At 57.1% G+C, this 18,329-nt stretch overlaps 6 protein-coding genes and 1 non-coding gene across 7 annotated transcripts; 5 read left to right on the top strand and 2 right to left on the bottom strand.

Moving 5' to 3' along the window:
- Nucleotides 1–611: 611 nt before the first annotated feature.
- On the top strand, nt 612–3,234 carry F5144DRAFT_491263 (uncharacterized protein; the record flags this gene model as incomplete). The annotated part of the gene is made up of 3 exons (XM_066785852.1): nt 612–656; nt 816–996; nt 1,070–3,234. 3 exons carry the CDS (start codon nt 612–614, stop codon nt 3,232–3,234), a joined length of 2,391 nt encoding a protein of 796 aa, XP_066642369.1.
- A 3,348-nt stretch (nt 3,235–6,582) lies between these two features.
- F5144DRAFT_611950 (uncharacterized protein) lies at nt 6,583–8,893 on the top strand. Its single transcript, XM_066791710.1, has 3 exons — nt 6,583–6,947; nt 7,009–8,404; nt 8,473–8,893. The coding sequence occupies exons 1-3, from the start codon at nt 6,886–6,888 to the stop codon at nt 8,731–8,733; spliced, it is 1,719 nt and encodes a 572-aa protein (XP_066642368.1). The 5' UTR covers nt 6,583–6,885; the 3' UTR covers nt 8,734–8,893.
- Nucleotides 8,894–9,143: 250 nt separating this feature from the next.
- Nucleotides 9,144–10,643, bottom strand: F5144DRAFT_212798 (uncharacterized protein; the record flags this gene model as incomplete). The annotated part of the gene is made up of 3 exons (XM_066783063.1): nt 10,278–10,643; nt 9,764–10,220; nt 9,144–9,685 (listed from the first exon to the last, which is right to left on the bottom strand). Coding segments are annotated over exons 1-3 (1,237 nt in total), but the record flags the coding sequence as incomplete, so codon positions are not given.
- Nucleotides 10,644–11,677: 1,034 nt separating this feature from the next.
- Nucleotides 11,678–12,889, bottom strand: F5144DRAFT_212795 (uncharacterized protein). The gene is made up of 2 exons (XM_066783062.1): nt 12,161–12,889; nt 11,678–12,093 (listed from the first exon to the last, which is right to left on the bottom strand). The coding sequence occupies exons 1-2, from the start codon at nt 12,436–12,438 to the stop codon at nt 11,796–11,798; spliced, it is 576 nt and encodes a 191-aa protein (XP_066642366.1). The 5' UTR covers nt 12,439–12,889; the 3' UTR covers nt 11,678–11,795.
- Nucleotides 12,574–15,308, top strand: F5144DRAFT_212786 (uncharacterized protein). The gene is made up of 3 exons (XM_066783060.1): nt 12,574–12,817; nt 12,876–13,263; nt 13,320–15,308. The coding sequence occupies exons 1-3, from the start codon at nt 12,709–12,711 to the stop codon at nt 14,815–14,817; spliced, it is 1,995 nt and encodes a 664-aa protein (XP_066642365.1). The 5' UTR covers nt 12,574–12,708; the 3' UTR covers nt 14,818–15,308.
- A 193-nt stretch (nt 15,309–15,501) lies between these two features.
- F5144DRAFT_t120 lies at nt 15,502–15,584 on the top strand. Its single transcript has one exon. It is a non-coding gene; the product is annotated as a tRNA-Gln (tRNA).
- Nucleotides 15,585–15,659: 75 nt separating this feature from the next.
- F5144DRAFT_570418 (major facilitator superfamily domain-containing protein) lies at nt 15,660–18,320 on the top strand. The gene is made up of 4 exons (XM_066788764.1): nt 15,660–16,263; nt 16,322–16,425; nt 16,504–17,674; nt 17,728–18,320. The coding sequence occupies exons 1-4, from the start codon at nt 16,129–16,131 to the stop codon at nt 17,902–17,904; spliced, it is 1,587 nt and encodes a 528-aa protein (XP_066642364.1). The 5' UTR covers nt 15,660–16,128; the 3' UTR covers nt 17,905–18,320.
- The last annotated feature ends 9 nt before the right edge of the window (nt 18,321–18,329 follow it).

The following is an 18,329-nucleotide window of genomic DNA, read 5'->3' as shown; positions in this document are numbered from 1 at the left end:
CTTTGTTGCTGGAAGCTCAGGGCCCATGGGCTTGATCTAATCCCTGTCTTGTACTCAAAGTTGATGCTGACCGACATTTTGCGCAGTTTTATGCAAATTGCTTTTGTTTAAGCACGCCTGCCATCTGGGCCAAGCTAAGATATCAGTGCCTGAAACCCATTTTCAGAGTTGGGTTCGCCGGCTTTCCCACGCTGCAAGTCAGAGCCCCCACCGCGCAGCAGTCCGTGGCCCAGATTTTGTCCAAGACTTGATCTGGCTGTCTTGAACGGTCTGTTCGGCACAGAGGGAAACTTGACTTCAGAGAGATAGAAATCTCAGCATTCGGCTTTGCCTTGTGTGTCAGCAGCGCGTGCGAAGGTGAGTCGATAATGGCATTCCCCCCCCCGCAGTGGTCCACTGAGGCTTGGCCCATATCCGAGCCAGTCTCCTGGATCTAAGCGACAGCTACTGTGGGACCGTGATGGCTGACAGAGTTGGGTTATCAGATCTCAGATTTGGCGCCCAGATCGACTTTGGAGGGGCTCTCAAACGACGCTGTACCCACGCCCGACACCCTGGTTGACCCCGGAAAGCGATTCGATACCCACAGATTCTCGGAGAAATCAGCTTGAATGTCTGCGACCAAGATTCAGCAGCCTGTTTACAAGGTGTACGAGGTTAGTGGAAAACTGGGAAACTGGGCGCGGGTCTTTTCTCTTGTTCTGTGGTTCAACTTGATCCTGCCGGCTGCCAAGGGACTTGCTGCTCCATCGAGAGCGCATTTCGATGGCGTTTGTTTCTGGCCTTTGCCAAAGTAGCTAACCCTGCGTTCACAGCCCGGCTACCATCCTCACCGGACCATCATCCTCGACGAACAGATCGAGTCACCCGAAACACTGACGATCCGGTTGGAGGAGGAAGCGGCTCGAAACGGAGGAGACCTCAGCGGGGGATGCCCGCCTGGTCTCCTGCCAATGCCCATGTCTGCGTATAAGCCCCAGCCGGCTCAGCTGCACGGTACGTTTCGTCTTTTGCCATGCTTGTGAACGAGGTTCAGAAACTGACTGGTGTGTTCATGGTCTTCCTCTAGGGTATGCAGACTCAAACTACTCGCCTTACCCTTCCCAGTCCTTTTCCCAGCAAACGGAGAATGCGGCCTCACAACTCAACCAAATAGCCTTTGCAGCCAACAACGCGGCAGCGGGGCAATACCTCGCAACACAAGTAACACCTGGCGCCAACATCAACATCCTATCATACCACCCCAGCCGTGGCCCGCCCGGGACTAAGGTGTCCTTGAAGGCGACGTGCCAGTATGATCTTGTTGGCAATAGCGTGACCGCGCCTCCGCCGTTCGTGTCGCTGGTTTTCGGGTCGCAGCGGTGTTCTGCACAGGTGTCCAGGGATTCGAGAGATGCAAACGGCGTTTGCACTTACACCCTCACAGCCGAAGCTCCTCAGTTTTTGAGCACGGGCTGCCCATCTCTTAGCAACGTCCCCGTGACGCTCCTGCTGGAGAACGGAAACGGGGACGAAATGACACGGGTGGGAAATGTGGGTGTTTTCTCATACCTTGACGTGCAAGGCGGCGCAGGGGCAGGGGCCGCTGCGGTGCCTGATGACAGTAGCCCGCCCGACTTGGGGTCTCCCAAGACCCGATCACCTGTCCACCGAACCAGCCCACCGCACCAAGCTTCACAAGGACGGAGAAAGTCTGACAGCCCTGCCACCCAACATGGCCTTGCCCATGAAACATCCTCAAATACATACGGCTTCTCCCCCAGCGTCTCGACCGCGAGCGCTGCGGCGCAAATACAGTCCCAGAGCCATGCACACGCCGACTTCTCTCCTTCTGCCACTGGAGCCTACAACCAAGGAAGTAACACCATGTTGTCATCATACCGCGCCAATTCCTTCACGGACCACTACCCGCGAAATCCGTCCATGCTCCGGTCACCGCATGGGGCCGGATGGATGTTCGGCAACCAGCTCGATCCCCTTCGGGCACCTAATTCAGGCCTCGCACACAACCCTCACAGTGCACACGGTTCCGTGTCCCGCTCGATCTTGACCCCGCTACAACACCAAACATCAACTACACCACAGCTCATCCGAACTAGCACTTTGGCCCAACCCGCCGGCGGGTTCCCCGGCTATGGCGTTTACCAAGAAAAGGCAACACTGAAAATCGCTGGCGACCTCTCCACCATGGCCGAGGGCTGGAGCCAGGAAGAATGGGAGAGCAAGCGCAGACTGGTACTCTTTCGGAAGCAGCAGACCGGGAGCGTTCTGACTGTCAGCTTCAAAGCCGTCAGCGCGGCAGAGCGGCCGCCCCACAGCATCTGCATCAGCTGTATCTGGTGGGAGGAGAAGCAGGCGTGCTACGTCACGTCGGTCGACACTATCCACCTGCTTGAGCAGCTTCTCGCCGCACCAAACAGGTTCGGCGTCGACGAAAAGAACCGCATCCGCCGAAACCTCGAGGGATTCCGCCCGGCGACCGTCAGCAAAGCCCGCTCGGAAAGCGAGGAATTCTTCAAGGTCATCATGGGCTTCGGCAACCCAAAGCCGCGCAACATCGAGAAAGACGTCAAGGTGTTCCACTGGAAGGATCTCTCGGGGGCCCTCTACAAGATTATCTCCAAATACAGCGCCTCGACGACAGCAAACGTCATGACCCCAACCACATCACCTCACGTTGCCACGACCATGGGGCTCGGCGGAAGCTACCCAGCCCTGCCACCAACACCAGTCTCCACGACCTCGAGCACCACAGCCGACCCGGCCGCCGCGGGTGTAAGTTATGCCGGCCACCACCATGCAGACACCCTCACGAGTCCACGGACTCTCTCTGGCGGACCTTCCTCTTGGGGTCCGACGTATGGCCCAGCCTCGAAAGCCATGTCGCCGGCTCTCAAAACCAGCTCACCAGGGACCGGGTCAAGTTTGCGCCTTTCCACAACCCTGCCAGTGGTCTACGATCACCGCAACTCGACACACGGCGTGTCATCGGTCACATCGCCCTATGGTCTATCCGGACCTTCATCTCATCACACCCCTCACAGCACACACGCACACCACGGGCACAGTGGCAGCTACGCTAGCCACTCCGGCGTCTCCGCTCCGCCAGGCCAGTCCAGGAATTGGGAAAGTTACTCTGTGGCGGATGGTTACCAAAGCCAGACGAGCAGCGGCCACAGCCACGGCCAGGTGTATGGCAGCAGTGGGTACGGTGAGGGGCCACCCCGCGCTTGAGTGCGTGACCCTCCCGAAACTCATTCTCCTTTGATGGAGTTTTGAGGCAGTGGAGGGGGAGGCGGGGTGGGTGGCGCCCTGCCGCGCTCGCTAAGGGCCACGGGTGGAAAAGGGCGGGCAACAGTGGCTACGCGAGGGGGCAGGTAGAACAGGCCGGAATCTGGCCGCTGGGCCAGGGGTGTACGCGGGAGATGCGGCGACGCGTGAACCTTGTCATCTGTGTTCTGGGTGGCAGCCGACTGGTTTGGCGTGAGTCACGGCAGACACGCGGGTGGCGGGCAAGGGGAGCTGAACACGGTGGGGGATACCCATTTAGCCCTCCCCTTTCGACCCTCGTCTGATCAGACACACACACACAACACGCCAGGACACGACAATGCGGGAGGGGCCGGGACAGACAACATGGGGACGGCGAGTAGGTGGTCCTTTAGCAACCGGGACGATCCCTGTGGTTTTGATATTCGAACCCCGCCGAGGAAAACAAAAAAGAAACACGACGCCTCCGCAACGTAACAAGACGACGACATGCCGTTTCAGCGGAGAGGTTGCTCCCAACCCGGGCGGCCCCATGGTGGTGTGCCCCGCGTGGGGACCGTTGGAGGGAGTGATCAGCTGCTTGTTGCGTCAGCCAATCAGGGGCAAATCGGCTCCTCCATCACGACCGCTAGGCACATCCCGAGACCACCCCAACACTACCGCAATGCGACATGTCAAAGTCTCCGACCCGCATCCTTTGGCAGATCTCTACGACTCTGTTTATCGACTCTCGGACTCGCGACTGGTTCATGCGGTGGAATCTTGGATTCATATGTCGCCCATCTCGAACAAATGCTACCCTGTCGTCGTACGACATGACATCGCTTCGACCTTCCACGGGGGAGTGTTTGTATCCCGTCACCAAGTTTGTTGCCTTCGACTCACGATTTAACCGCGGAGAAGAAACGACAAGCATGCATGGGCCGTCGGGCGTCATTTACTGCGGCCACATGGTGGAATGTCTCGGTTGGGGGTAAAGGCCGTTCACTGCGGAGTTAACGATCGATCGACCTGGGTTGCATGGCCGCATCGACGAGACCCTCGTTGACCCGGAATGTGCCCTCTACACCCTTGCAACGAAACGAAACCTGCAGCAGGCTCTCGTACTCCCCCAGCCCCCCTTGGCCGCGCGCCCCGTGCCCTGGACTCTCACCTGAGTGGCCATGGTCTCGACGTCGATCCATGTCCCGTCAGTCCCGAGACCTTTCCCACCGGCAGGGTTGCCTTGCGCGCCCCCCCACACACACTCCTATACATACATCACCACTGCCGGTCACGGAGTCCCTTCGCTTGGCCATGCAGCTCGCCGTTTTAACGTTGATCACACCTTCCTGTCCGAGGACTCCCGGGGCACGCAACCATTACCTATCCGCCGCCGGTATCAACGTCCATCCACCAGACCATCACCGTCATCATCATGCGAATGCGATGTCAGACTTGTCTATTTTCAATTGTCCTTGGGAATACCGCCCTGATATCATTCTCCAAGGTGGACGCTGATCAGTCATGGCGACGGACGGCTGACACTCGTTCGCCTCCCGCGGCAACGCCGGATGGGACGCGTAGTCTTGAGGGTTGCCGTCGGCAGGTTGTGGCTGTGGCAGGTAACCCGCTATCCGGCCCTACCTCAACAGCCCGCTCGCCCCTTCTCGCCCCGCCTCCCATCTGGTGACCATCACCAAACTCTGCGGTGCCGGTTTCCCGGCCGCATCTAGAGGGGTTTCCACCCCATTCACTCCTTGTTTCGTATTTCATCATCTCATGGTAATCCTGCATGGCGAAATCGGGTTGACTTCGGATTCCTCTCTTTTTCTCCTTTTTCTTTTTGGGATGGGTTCAACAACGGGTTTAACAATCTTGGCGGGCATGATGATACTGTTGTTCATGGGCGGATATCACGGTATACCCTTCGGTCCAGGCTTCATGTTTGCATTATCCTTATCACACACTACCGCTACTTACAGCTCCTTAATTCTTTCTTATCAACCATCATCCACTAACTCACCACTGCATAACTTGTATCTTTTAATATCTTTATTCAACACCTTCCGTGTGATGACTGGACGAAAACGACTTGGGGTTTTGCACTTGAAGTGCCGACGGCCGGGAAAACTGGGAAAGGGATATGCCTTGGATGCATGGTTTGTTTGTTGGACATTGATATTCACCGATAGATCTTAATTAATACATTGCTACAATATCCTATCTCGGTGCTATTTTCGTTGGTTGTGCAGTTTGCGTTCAATGTGATCGAGGCCTCCCCCGGGGGCGCCCAGCCATGGAATATGACCGGTCACGCCGGTATCCAGCTGAGTTCTAGCGAAATTGCCCTGTCACATATTTCGAATCCGAGAAACCTCAGCAGGGAATCTGGCACGAGGTCACCGATACTTGCTTGTCTCGAGCTGGTACCACAGTGTCACAGACGGGTTGCTGTTGTGGCTGTGTCGGTTTGTGGGATTTCAGAAACAGGGCACGAACGAAGTGTTTGGTGTGGCAAGTCGAAACGGTGTGTGTGCAAGTCCAGGAGTAATACGGCCCGTGCCATACGAGGAGCGGCTACACGAGATCTGGTGCTCGATGGGCAAGGGTGAGTGCATCTTGTGGGATTTGCTGGGTTTTGTCTTGTCAGACCAGTTCTGAAGCTGTTGGATTTGGAAGTACTTGTATTGGGGTATGATATTGTGGTGATGAAGTCTGGGTTTGTTGATCAGATAATGCCCGCTCTGGAAGTACATGGAGCTCTTTCCATCCCTAACACATGTACATACCTAAGCGAGTAACCGGATACCAACTGCATGTATCCTTCCCTATGACTGTGAGGCAGGTTTTAATGCTCTTTATTATCTTCTTGATATAACTACAAGGCATGTATTACTCAAACCAGCAAGATATCAGGCTAGATCTACTTTCAACCGTCGCTTTGTCAACGGGGGTGGGTGTCAGTTACCTCGGGCCGCCTTCTTGGGGGTTCTATCCTACTATTTATCTTTTTTCCTTCCGTTTCTTCTTCTTTGTCTCGAGTCATCTTACCGAGTAGTGCAAGTCAAATCCCCAGTTATTGCGATGTTAACATTTTAGTGGAAGCAGGAAACTTCAGCGCCGAAAAACGTGTCGACATCTGGGGCGAGGCCATTGTTGCATTGTTAAAAATAAACAGCCACTGGGATTTCAACCTGCATATCCGGTGCATATTGACCCCTCTATTGGTTGTTAGAGCCACAGAGTCCAGTGGCTTTTCATGGTTTGCATTTATCTTATCTAATGGGGGGTCATTTTCTTGTCTTATTGGCACGGAATATGTCACTATACGTTCCCAACCATCCAACATTCGTTGGATTCTTGCACTTTCAGCGAGTACAACAAACAGGCACGCGCCACTGGCCTTCGCCGGGGCATACACGGATTGGCTGAAAAGTTGGCTTCTCCAACTTTCACTGAGTCGGGCATACATGCAGCCGCTGGAGTGGCCGAGGGGCTTCTGGCCCGATGGGACCAGGAACCTGAAACTTATCCCTTAATGATGGGGACCAGTTACCACCTGGTTTTCCAATTTTTCACGGTCTAAACTGTATCGGAGTCGGTTGGCTTCGAGGAGCTCTCCGAGACGTAACAATGGAAGGCCCCAAAGAAACCCGAGATGGCGGTCGGAGGCTTGATACCGGGTTTGAGATATCGTACGTTTGTGTTTGACCTTTTCTTATCCGTTTGACTTACTGACTCGCGTTGTATTTCCAGACCCTTCAGCAGCCCTGTTATCAGCGTCCAGCTCGCTGATGGGTTTCCGCTCACCATCCATCGCGCAGTCCTTCTCCAATGCTCGAAACTTGTCCACCTCCTCGACCCGTCCACTGAGAGCATCGACCTTCGCCGGTTTTCCTGCACGGCGGGCCATGCGCTGGTCCAGTACCTCTACAGCAAAGAGTATAGACTCTTGAAATGGACAGGGCCCGTCGACCCTTCGTTCGACATTGAGTTGTGGGAGCTCAAGCTCAAGTTCGAGATCTACACTTTGGCTCGGACGATCGGGTTGGATGGCCTTGACGAAAAGGCCAGGAGCGATATCGAGTGGGTGGCACGCGACCTAGAAGTTTGCACCGTCATCGAGGTCGTTCAAGCAGCCTACCCTGTACCCATCGGCAACGACACTTGGTTTCCGCGCTGGATCCGTTCGCTGGTCAAGCAGACTTTCCAGGACCACCGGAAGCTGTCCAAGGCCGTCGCCCCTTCTGGGTCCAGCAACGGTACTTCTGTGGTCAAACTCCTGTTTGAATGTATGCTTGAGACATACACGGATATGCTCGAATCACTCAGTGGCCGGGACGGTGCGGCTGGCAATGTCGCAGCTGCCGAACCGGACACGCCGGCAACAGGAAGCGATTGGAGCGATATTATGACGAGCCGGGCTGATAGAGGCGTGGACGATCCATACGGCGTGGGCTCGCTGCCGGCGTCCGATCACGAGGAGTATCACGGGTTCCTTGGGACGCAGTGCCCCGAACCTCTAGCGGAGCCAGGTCTAGTGCCAGAGCTAGAACCGGAGCCAGAGCCAGAAATAAGGCCGGCAGAAGCGCTCATACTAGAGCCAGAGCCAGAAGTCGAGCCAGCGCCGGAGCCAGAACTGGATGCAGCGCTTGCACCTGAACTTGACCTAATACCAGCGGTACAGGATGAGCCGGCGTCGGAGCCGGAGCCTCGAGTTTATAAACGGAAAAAGAAGGCCAAAAAGATCATTGAGCCTGAACCTGAGCCCGAGGATGAGCCACTCCTAGAACCGGAGCCAATGGCTGAGCCAGAGCCGGTGCCCGAACCTACGCCGGAGCCGGAGCCGGAGCCGGAGCCTCAGGTCCTTAAGCGGAAAAAGAAAGTTAAAAGGTTGGCAGAGCTTGAGCTGGAGCATGGCCCACTCTCAGAGCCAGAACCAGAACCGGAACCGGAACCGGAAGAGGAGCCTGTCCCCGAGCCGGAACCAGAGGCTGAGCTGGTCCCTGAGCCTCCTCGAGAACCAGCTCCTGAAGCACTCCCGGAACCCGTGGAAGAACTGGCGCGCGCGGTAGATGAGCCACCGGCGTTACGGAGTCCAATGGCGCGGCCTTTACCACTTAACAAAAAGAAAAAGGGTAAAAAGATGAAGGCAAGTATCCATGTAACTACCCCAGGGCAGATCTTAGTATAGCAGCAGCTAACGACCCTTGAAAACAGAGATCCCCGGAGCCGCGTCCGGCCGAGGCCGTGCCCGCACTGGTACCTCAGCCAACGCCAGAACGATATCCGAGGGGATGGGAACCCCAATCCCCGCCCCGGCCTCAACCCGAGCGCCAGTTCTATGCTTCCAGCTCCGGGTTCACGACATGGGCACCTACTCCGCCTCTACAACCCATGCGGAGTGCCGAGGCAGAGGTGGAACGCCCGCGGGACTCATGGGATTTCTGGGGGGTGAGGAAGGAGAGGAGGTCACCGTGACTGGGGATGTGGCCGGTTTGGCTGTCTTATACGTAAGGGAGAGGGGGTAAGGTGGATGCAAGCAGTAATCTCACGGAATAATATGTTCATTGTTGAAGCATGTCTCATGAGTATCTAAAAAGCAATCTGGCCGCCCGAGGTATCTAAGCCATTAATGACGCCTGGATAGGACCTCGCTAGATCCCGCATATTTGTTGAGGTGATGTAAAAAAGAAAACACCTCAACCCACGCCCTTTTTCCACCCATGGTATATCCAAACAAGCTTTTCTCTAAAAAAACACCCTCCCTCCCTCAACTCACAAAGTCCTCTTCTCCACCTGCTCCCTCCCCCCGGCCTTCAAATCACTCGACGCGCGACTCGACATCTCCACATCCGTGGTATCCCCCCCACCCGCACGCAGCATATCATGGCGATGAGCCGCGCGGCTATCGCGGTCGCCCTCGTAATGCACCTGCACGTCCGTGGTGCGCATGATACCATTGTACGTCATGATCTCCTCCTCGGACCCGCTCGGGCTGATGCTGCGGCACTCGGTGTGGCCGCCCTTGCCGCCGGGGCTGCGCAGGTTCTTGAGGCGGATGTTGCTGTGCGGGTTGCCGCCGCTGACGAGGGAGGACTCGTTGGCGTCGCGGCGCGAGCCCGTGTGGTTGTGGGAGGTGCCGGCCGCGGCGACGGAGCCGCCCGCGCCCGAGAAGACGTAGGGCGAGTTGCTGTTGGGGTAGTTGTACTTGTTGTGGGCGCCGTAGCGCGCGCTGCTGCCGCCGAAGAGGCTGGGCAGGAGGGAGCGGAAGAGCGGGCGGAGGGCTGGGGCTGAGGCTGATACGATGGCCACGTTGGCTTCGACGACGGAGAGGGTCACGGTGATGTCGTAGTAGGGGTCTTTTAAGGTCTGCTTGACGTAGAAGAGTCTGATGACGCCCTGGAGACGGACGATGCCGATGATGGTGACTCTGGGAGAGGGAAGGTCGGGGTTAGTGGTAATGTTTTGACTGGGGGCCGAAATAAAAAGGGGGAAAGGGGAAACATACGCAAGACCGAGCATAAAGATACCCAGCACGGCAACTTTGGCGGCCTTGGGCATCTTGAGGCCCAAAAAGATCCAGAACGGCAGGGCGATAACGGCAATATCGGTGAGGATGGTGATGCACGAGATGGTGACGTGGAACGAGTTGTCGACGCATACCGTGCTGGGCTCCGCCCTGAGGGCAAAGTCCCAGTTGGCCGCAATGGGCAAGCACTGCAAGGCGGCGACGAGGAAAATGGCAATGGCCTGGAGGGCGTTGAAAGCGTTCAGGAAGTGGATGGCGAACTTCACACCAGGCTTCTGGCCACCCAGACGCAGCAGGAAGCACAGCACCGAGGCCTTCACAAACGCCAGGATCGGGTTGTAGAAGAGCTGGGCAAGGTAGAACCACCACATGCCGGGCGCCGGATCAAACTCGGGCACATCCACCGAATGCCAGCCAAAGTAGCCGAGTTTGATGTCTGTTTCCAAATCTATTTAGTTGTGGCCCGATTTCAAAGTGGCAATAGCCTACTTACACATATAGAAGGGCCCAATCATCATCAGAGAGAAGATCATGGCGCAGGTAACCAGATAGTCGTCGATGCCCCATGTTCGCGTCCGGAGCCGTGTGTACGCCCTCAAGCTGTATGTGACAAAAGCGAGAGCAGTGAAGAAAAAGATGACGAACAGGGCGGCCTGTTGCAGAGGCGGCGTCGGGATGGTGAGCACATCGACATGTTCGGGGCGGCGAGGTAGAATGGCCATCTTGACCATCGTCGAGGTCTTCTTTGCAGAGATCGACACACCAGTGGAACGCCTAAGACCTGGGGAGGCCGGGGGATCGATCGGCGGAGACGAATCACGATCTTTCAGAGATGGATCGACGGCGGCGGAAGACGAGGGGCTTCGCGGCACGGCCGGTATCCGTATACCGTCATCAATGGGAGTGGCCGGTTATCATGAGTCCTCGACGTCGACGGGAAGGCAAGAGGAGGATCAAGGGGAAACTCGGCATTCTTGAGTGCCGCTGCTAAAGGCGGGCACGGGTGGCCGGGCCTAAAAACGACCAAGGCAAAACCTTGATCTCTGGAGGATCGAAAGGGGGCAGGGACCACAAAGATCGAGAATCCCGGGAGACTGGTCGGTCGCTGACTCCCCGACGCCTGGAATCTGCACCGAACCTCCACTTACACCCATGCATTTGTGTCTTGGCTACGAGTCTGAGAAGGTCGTGGACTCCTTCGCGCTACGCTTTGACAATTTCCTGACTAGTGCGTGCTAGTCAAGCTAGTCTAGCTGGTCTTGAGCAGTGCAAGAACTTGGCCTTCCTGTATGGGAACTCGAATTGCCACATTACTACACAGGCGGGGCGTCCGATGTCTCAGCGAGCAAGGTGAACCAAGCTGCCGGCTCTTTCGTTGACACCATGTTAATGATTGGCACAAGAACTTTGCGCCGGTGGAGGCGTGGTGGACCTTGGTGTTGAGGGTTTTTCATTTCCCCTGGATCTCGTGCACCCTAGGATATCCCTGCGACACATCCCATGGCGTATCGAAGCAGCCGATCACTGCCGTTTAAGGTGCGTCCGAGCAGAATGCTTCGGAGACGAGAATAGTAATTCTGAGGAGATCGGCCCTCTGGTGTTTACACATGACGTGCTGGAGCCGAAACCGAAAGCTCGCGCAGCTTGTTCTACTCGGCACGTTCGCCTTTCCGCCCTCGCTATAACTGGTGGGAATCCGGTTAAGCTGTGAAGTTTGAGAAGACTAGCGTCGGAGGGTTGCGAACTCCTCTTCAATCTCCGATACGAATGGAACATGCCGTGATGGAGACGTCGATAAGGGGTAACCCCTACAAGCACAGCGGGCCTCGACTGCTGATACTGGGTGAGTGGATGGGAAAATAGAACAGTGTCCACCCGACCCCTGAGGAAAGTCCCATCTTTGACAGCTTGAATGGAGACAAACACAAGGACGGCGACCCATCAACATGATTCCATTATCCTCCAAAGTTCAGCTCTTGATGGAGGGCAGGTATATCCTTCGAGTTTGGCATCAATAATCTCGTGGGTTGCGGAGAATACACAGTATGGCAGGGCGGTCGTTGTGGCACAGATTGCCGAGGCCAGCGGCATTGGAACCGAGACAACTGCCGTGCCGCTCCCAAGGTGGCGGAAGCGCCAAGGTTACCGGCGCCAGAGTTGGGGGCGAGTTTCTGATGCAGAAACTACCAAGAGAATAAGCGATTGTCTCGGAGTTAAGCGAGGCCGACGAGAGAAGAAACGGTTTGTGGCGCGTCCGGATTGAGAGAAGTGTTGTCTTTTTCATGAGGTTGTGTTGGAGGAGAGGCGGCCTGGCAACCCGGATATTAACTTCCCCTTTTTCCCGTGCTGACCGCAGCTTGCTTGAGGTGTACCCACATTGCTGGATCCTCAATAATAAATTGGCCTGCTAATATCAGTGGAGGGGGCACAGGGGCCGCTACATTAAAATGGAACAACGCTGGGCCGACTCTACCAGGCCCCCTTGCTTCGGGGGATCTTCTGCTGTTCCCCCACCCACACCGGCTGCTTGGTGAGAGAGCACGAACCCGACTCATGGCTCTCGCCAAAATGGACCAACACCAGCTCAGCGAGCGGCCCACGCCGCGCCAGCTCGCGCCAGACTTACCAGATGTGAAATGACTTGCCCCCGCCATCGATTTCTCAACCCCACACGAGGGAACAATATTGCTTCTTCAGCTCCAGTGCAGGGGTGCAACGTGGGATAAGACAAGGCTCCCCGAAACACCGGGGTACTGATTGGCGGTTCGGCAGCTCATCCGACCCGGGCTCCGGAGGAGGAGGGAGGGTGCCATCATTTCAGACATATAACCATGGCGCCTCGTGGGAAAAACGTGGTTTCCTCATTCTCCTTCTCCAGTTCGTAGACCAGTTCGACAAGCCTCTCGTTCATCTTGTCGATCATCATGGTCGTCCTCTCTCTTCAGCGGGCCCTGCTCCTGGCAGGCGCCGTGCTTCCGCTCGCTCAACAGGGCCTTGCCCAAACTATCCAGAACGCCGAAGGCGAGGTGATCCGTGAGTTGACCTGGAGTCTCCTTGACGGGCGCGAATAGTTTGGCTGATGAAGATGCAGCCGCGAATGAGATCACCGTTGCCCCGGCCTCCGGCCCCCCTACCGACGTTTCGGCGGACCCCGAGTCGCGTCAGTTGACCGAGACCGTGTTGGCCAACCTCACGGCCCACCAACTGAGCGACATCGAGTACTTCCTGTTTGCCGCCACGGAGGGCGAGGATGCCGGCCAGGTCTCGAGGCGCACGTGGGCTAACGTCGGCGACTGCAAGACGTACCCTGGTGACTTCAAGTACCCTTCGCGCCTGACTTGGGGCGTCTTCAACCTGCTGACGGGTGGCGCCCTTATCGAGACGGTGCCCATCGGTGCCGTCTGCTACCCCAACAGCGGTGTGTACGACGCCGCCAAGTGTGCCGATATCCTCGAGAACTGGACCCAGTCGGACACCCAGTAAGTTGCCGAGCTCATGCGAGCCAACTTCGCGTTCTGAAACTAACTCTACCCAGCGCCAGGGACCCCACCTCGGTCATGTCGCCGCTCTACACGGGCGAGACGTGCATGCCGCAGAACGGCGCCACCTCCCAGTGCACGCTGGGCGGGTTCCCCTCGTACGCCGTCAAGGCCGAGAGCATCTACCAGATCCAGCTGGCCGTCAACTTTGCCCGCACGCTTGGCCTGCGGCTGATCGTCAAGAACACGGGCCATGACTTCCTTGGCAAGTCTTGCGGCTCCGGTGCGCTCTCCATCTGGACCCACAACCTCAAGAAAATCAAGTTCGTGAAGTCGATCAAGACCCCTTCGTACACGGGTGCCGCCCTTGAGATTGGCGCTGGTGTCCAGGTCGGCGAGCTGTATGCTGCTGCCAACAAGTACGGCGTCACTGCCGTCGGCGGCGAGTGCAAGGGCGTCGGCGTTGCTGGTGGCTACTCTGCCGGTGGCGGTCACTCGCCCCTGTCGAGCAAGTACGGTCTCGGTTCCGACCAGATCCTGAGCCTCGACGTCGTGCTGCCCAACGGCCGCTTCGTCACGGCCAGCGAGACCAAGAACACCGACCTCTTCTGGGCTCTCCGTGGTGGTGGCGGCTCCACCTTCGGCGTCGTCACGGCCATGACGGTCAAGGCGCACCCCAAGCTGAACATGGCCGGTGTGACGTGGACCATCACCTCGGGCAACGATACGGCCAACTCGGACGCGGTCTTCTGGGAGGCCATGTACGCCTACTGGGCCAAGTTCCCCGAGTACGCCGAGGAGGACGTGTACGGCTACTCGATGATCTTCCCGCGCGGGCCCGGCGGCGGCTACGTGTGGACCATGAACCCGTGGATGGTGCCCGGCATGTCGCTGACCGACTTCAAGGCCATGGTGCAGCCGCTCTTTGACGAGTGGACGGCCATCGGCTTCGAGTTCGAGCCCGTCTTCTTCGAGCACGACAACTTCTACGACGCGTGGACGCGGCACTTCCCCACCGAGGGCGTGGCCAACTCCAACCTGCGCACGGCGTCGCGGCTCTTCCCGCGGTCGGCCTGGGACGACGTCGCGCACCGCAACGCCATGTTCGACGAGGTCCGCTCCATCGTCGACGAGGGCTCCGCGCTGATCCAGTACAACATGAACCCGTCGGCCCCCGCGGGCACCCCCGCCAGCGGCGCCAACTCGCACTGGCGCGACGCCATCTGGTTCGGCATCATGGGCACCGGCTGGGCCCCCGGCATCTCGCAGACCGAGCTCGAGGCCGTCCAGCGCAAGATCACCGACAACTGGATGGGTCGTCTGCGCGTCTTTGGCCCTGGTGGTTACCTCAACGAGGGCGACGTCATGGAGCCTGACTTTGCTGATGCCTTCTACGGCACCAACTACGACCGCCTGCTGCAGATCAAGCGCAAGGTCGACCCCTATGACCTATTCTGGGCCCCGACGGCTGTCGGCTCGGAGCGCTGGAAGATCGCCGGCCAGCCTGACTGGTTGACGCTGCAGACTGGCAAGCTGTGCAAGGTGGCTAACTAATGGTTGGATGAGTGGCAATGGTGTTCAGGAACGGGGGGCGGGGGCGGTGTGAGTTCGAAGTCATTCGTTATTGTTCCTATACTCTTGGTGTGATGTGTGATGAGGTAGTTAATGATGTGGTGGTGGATTGGAGGAACCTAGAGGCAGTTAATTAATTCATCGGGTTCTGGGTCGAATTTTGCCGTTCCGTGTCTTGCAGGTGAACGTGGAGTGAAGGTCACTGGATGCCCAATTCGTTGCAGTCGTCATGCCATGATGATGAACAAAGAAAAGAGGGAACCTAGGGTTTCGATTCTTAAAAGAGAAACTGAGTCGAAGTTAGGTAGGTAGTGCATTATTTGCCTGATGGATTGTTTGCCTTGAGAGCTTCCAGGTTCAGAAGTGGCGCCTTCTCTCTCTCAGCGATTGGAAGCTTCATCAGTGGCGGGCTTTGTGGATTTGCAAACCTGCAACAACCAACAACAACCATCACACTTTGTATAACTTAAGTAGTATCTTTCGTGGCATCTGCTGTTGTAGTCCATCTGTGTATTCGTAATTCTAAATTGAACACTTCTCGACCTTCTCGACCACCCATCCTCGACGCTCTTTTCCGTCGACTCGTCGCGGCTTGCATCGACCCACTCCAAGTTCCATCCTTCACAGCGCCGATCTCGGAACGGCGAATTCACCAACAAAACAAACGGTTGTATAGTGTAGTGGTCATCACTTCGGATTCTGATTTCACGGATATTCCGGCGACCCCGGTTCGATCCCGGGTACGACCTTCAAATTTCTCTTTTTGCGCTTCCATCGACCACTCGTCTCGGGTCTTTGGTGGAGGTGTTCAAATTTTTAGTGGTGGAGCTGGGGCTGCACTTTTTCACTTGCCCTGCTCGAGGGGTCCTCCCCACAGAAACGCACCGGCTTTATTGGTTATTGGTGGCGGCAATGGTCTGGGACCTCGGGAAGGGAGCACCGTGGATCATACCCAAACAGAAATGAAGAAGCTCAAGACCATCGCTCGGGACGTCATCCCCTCCAACGTCATGTCAGATGTGTAAAATGGAACCGTGAAGCCGAGGGACGCCGGGAACCCAACCCCGTTACTCATTTCAACACATTCTCAACAACATTTTCGTTACCTTCTTATCACTACAACACGATTAGACGATATGAGTTCTTCCCGAGTCGCCTCGGATCACCTGGGTTAACTTCCGACGGACCCCGCAGCCGCTGACTCCGTGCTCGGCAAGTGGCCGCGTTACCAACACCACCGTTTTCAACGTGTGAAGCCCATGTTGGCGTTCAAGAAGGCCATCGATTAATGAAATGACGGTGGTTACATCCAAGCTAAGGGATTACTTCTCGTCGACTTGGCGGACTGATCCGGCGGAGCGTAAACTCGTCCGGAAAATCGACTTCTTCATCCTCACATTTTGCTGTCTGAGCTACTTCCTCAATTACGTGAGCCAACTGACTGAACCCTTCTATCGAACCAGCCAACTTAACTTAGCACTTCCAGCTTGACCGCACCAACTTGGCCAATGCCTATGTTTCGGGCATGAAAGAGGACCTGGGCTTCCAGGGAGACCAGCTGAATCAAATCAACACTTGCTTCACCGTCGGGTATGTGTGAGCATCGTGGGCATCCGGCTACACCATTTCAACGAGTCCTGGTATTGACATAGCTACTTACCTGCCCAGCTACGTCCTCGGCCAGGTCCCTTGCAACCTAAGCCTCCACTATGTCAAACCGCGCCACTTCTTCCCGGCCATGATGGTCATCTGGGCGGGCCTAACCATGGTCACAGCGTCCGCCCACTCCCCCCAGGCTATCATGGCCATCCGATTCTTCCAGGGCATCGCCGAGGCCAGCACATTCGTCGGGACGCACTACATTCTGGGGTCGTGGTACACGGAGCGCGAGCTAGGCAAGCGCAGCGGCATTTTCACCGCATCCGGGCTCGCCGGCACCATGATCGGCGGTTTCATCCAGAGCGGCATATACACCAGCATGGACAACAGGCACGGTCTGCGCGGCTGGCGCTGGCTGTTCATCATCGACGGCATCGTCACCCTGCCCGTGGCCGCCTACGGCTTTTTCCTGTTCCCAGACACCCCTGCGACAACCACCGCCCCCTACCTCAGCCCCACCGAGCGCGAACTCGCCATCTCCCGCCTCCTACCCACCGACGGGGAGGATCTCCTCGAGCGTGAACCCGACCCCGAACACGACACCACCGCCACCGCCCCTACTGCAACCCACCACGCACACCAAGAACCCAAACCCCTCCCCACCTCCCCTCTCAGCTGGGCCTTCGCCAAACGCGTCCTGACCTCCCACGAGTGGTGGGGCTTCGTGATGCTGTGGGTCATCGCCGGCGAGACCGAGTCCTTCTCCTCCAACGCGCTGCTGGCCCTCTTCATGAAGAGCTCGCCTCGATCATCTTCCGCCAACGCGCCCTACTACACCGTGCGCCAGCTCAACGACTACCCAACGGGGGTGCCCGCCGTGGGGATCGTGTCGACGCTGTTTTGGGCGGCGCTGACGGATTTTCTAGGGGGGAAGAGGTATCTGGTGGGGTATTTTATTGGCGTGACTGGGGTGGCGACTAGTGCGATGATTCTGGCCGCGCAGAAGGCGATGGATCCGGCTGGGGAGCGGGCGACGGCCGTGGTGTTTGCGGCGTATTATTGGGCGGGGGCTGTGTATGCGTGCCAGGCGACGTTCTTTGCGTGGGCGAATGATGCGATGAGGCATCGGGAGCCGGTGCTTCGGTCGGTGGTGTTGGCGGGGATGAATCTGGGGAATAATGCTGTTAATGCGTGGTGGAGTATTGTGTTTTATGGCGCGAGCATGGCGCCGTGGTTTGAGGTGAGTGTTTCCATTCCTCGGTTGTTGGCGGTTTGGCTAACTGGCGGGTGCAGAGGGGAATGTACGCCATGATCGCCACGTCGGTGGCCCTCGCTATCTGGACGGCTGGCTTGTCGTACGTGACTTCAAGGGATGAGAAACAGCGGCGCCTAGTGGGTGGCCGGGAAAGACATTTCCATGGGGAGGCAGGTTCCGCAGGGGAGGCGGGGAAGACAGAGAAGTCTGGGTAGATGTTCAGTGTTTAGGCGGTTGTTCAGGATGCAGCTGTGTACTACCGTCACGGACGCGAGGAAATGTCTCCGCGGGATATTCTTCTCGCCACCCATAACCCTAAGCGGGCTTCAGACGGGCCGAGTGCCAACATGCTGCTCGCTGAGGCTGTTACCGTCGGGCTCGGAGCTACTCGGAGATCGGGAATCTTGACAGCCCACCGAACCCCTTAATCAACTTCCTTGGCAGAAAGGGGGAGGATATGGGTAGTCATGTAGGTTACCCGAGCCCCCTTTCCGCTCGTAAGAGACTGGAATCGGTGCCGGGGATACGAAGAATACGGACAGGGCACTCCGAAGTCGGTTGGATAGGGGATTGCTCCAATAGAAACGCCATATTCTCCGCAGCATCGCATCACTTAAACGCAGAAAACCCCTCAGATTTG

The sequence above is a fragment of the Chaetomium tenue genome (assembly GCF_020726465.1).
Source record: "Chaetomium tenue strain MPI-SDFR-AT-0079 chromosome Unknown F5144scaffold_4, whole genome shotgun sequence".
Lineage (NCBI taxonomy): Eukaryota > Fungi > Ascomycota > Sordariomycetes > Sordariales > Chaetomiaceae > Chaetomium > Chaetomium tenue.
The sequence above is the reverse complement of the archived record's forward strand: the minus strand, read 5'-3'. Positions and strand labels throughout refer to the sequence as shown.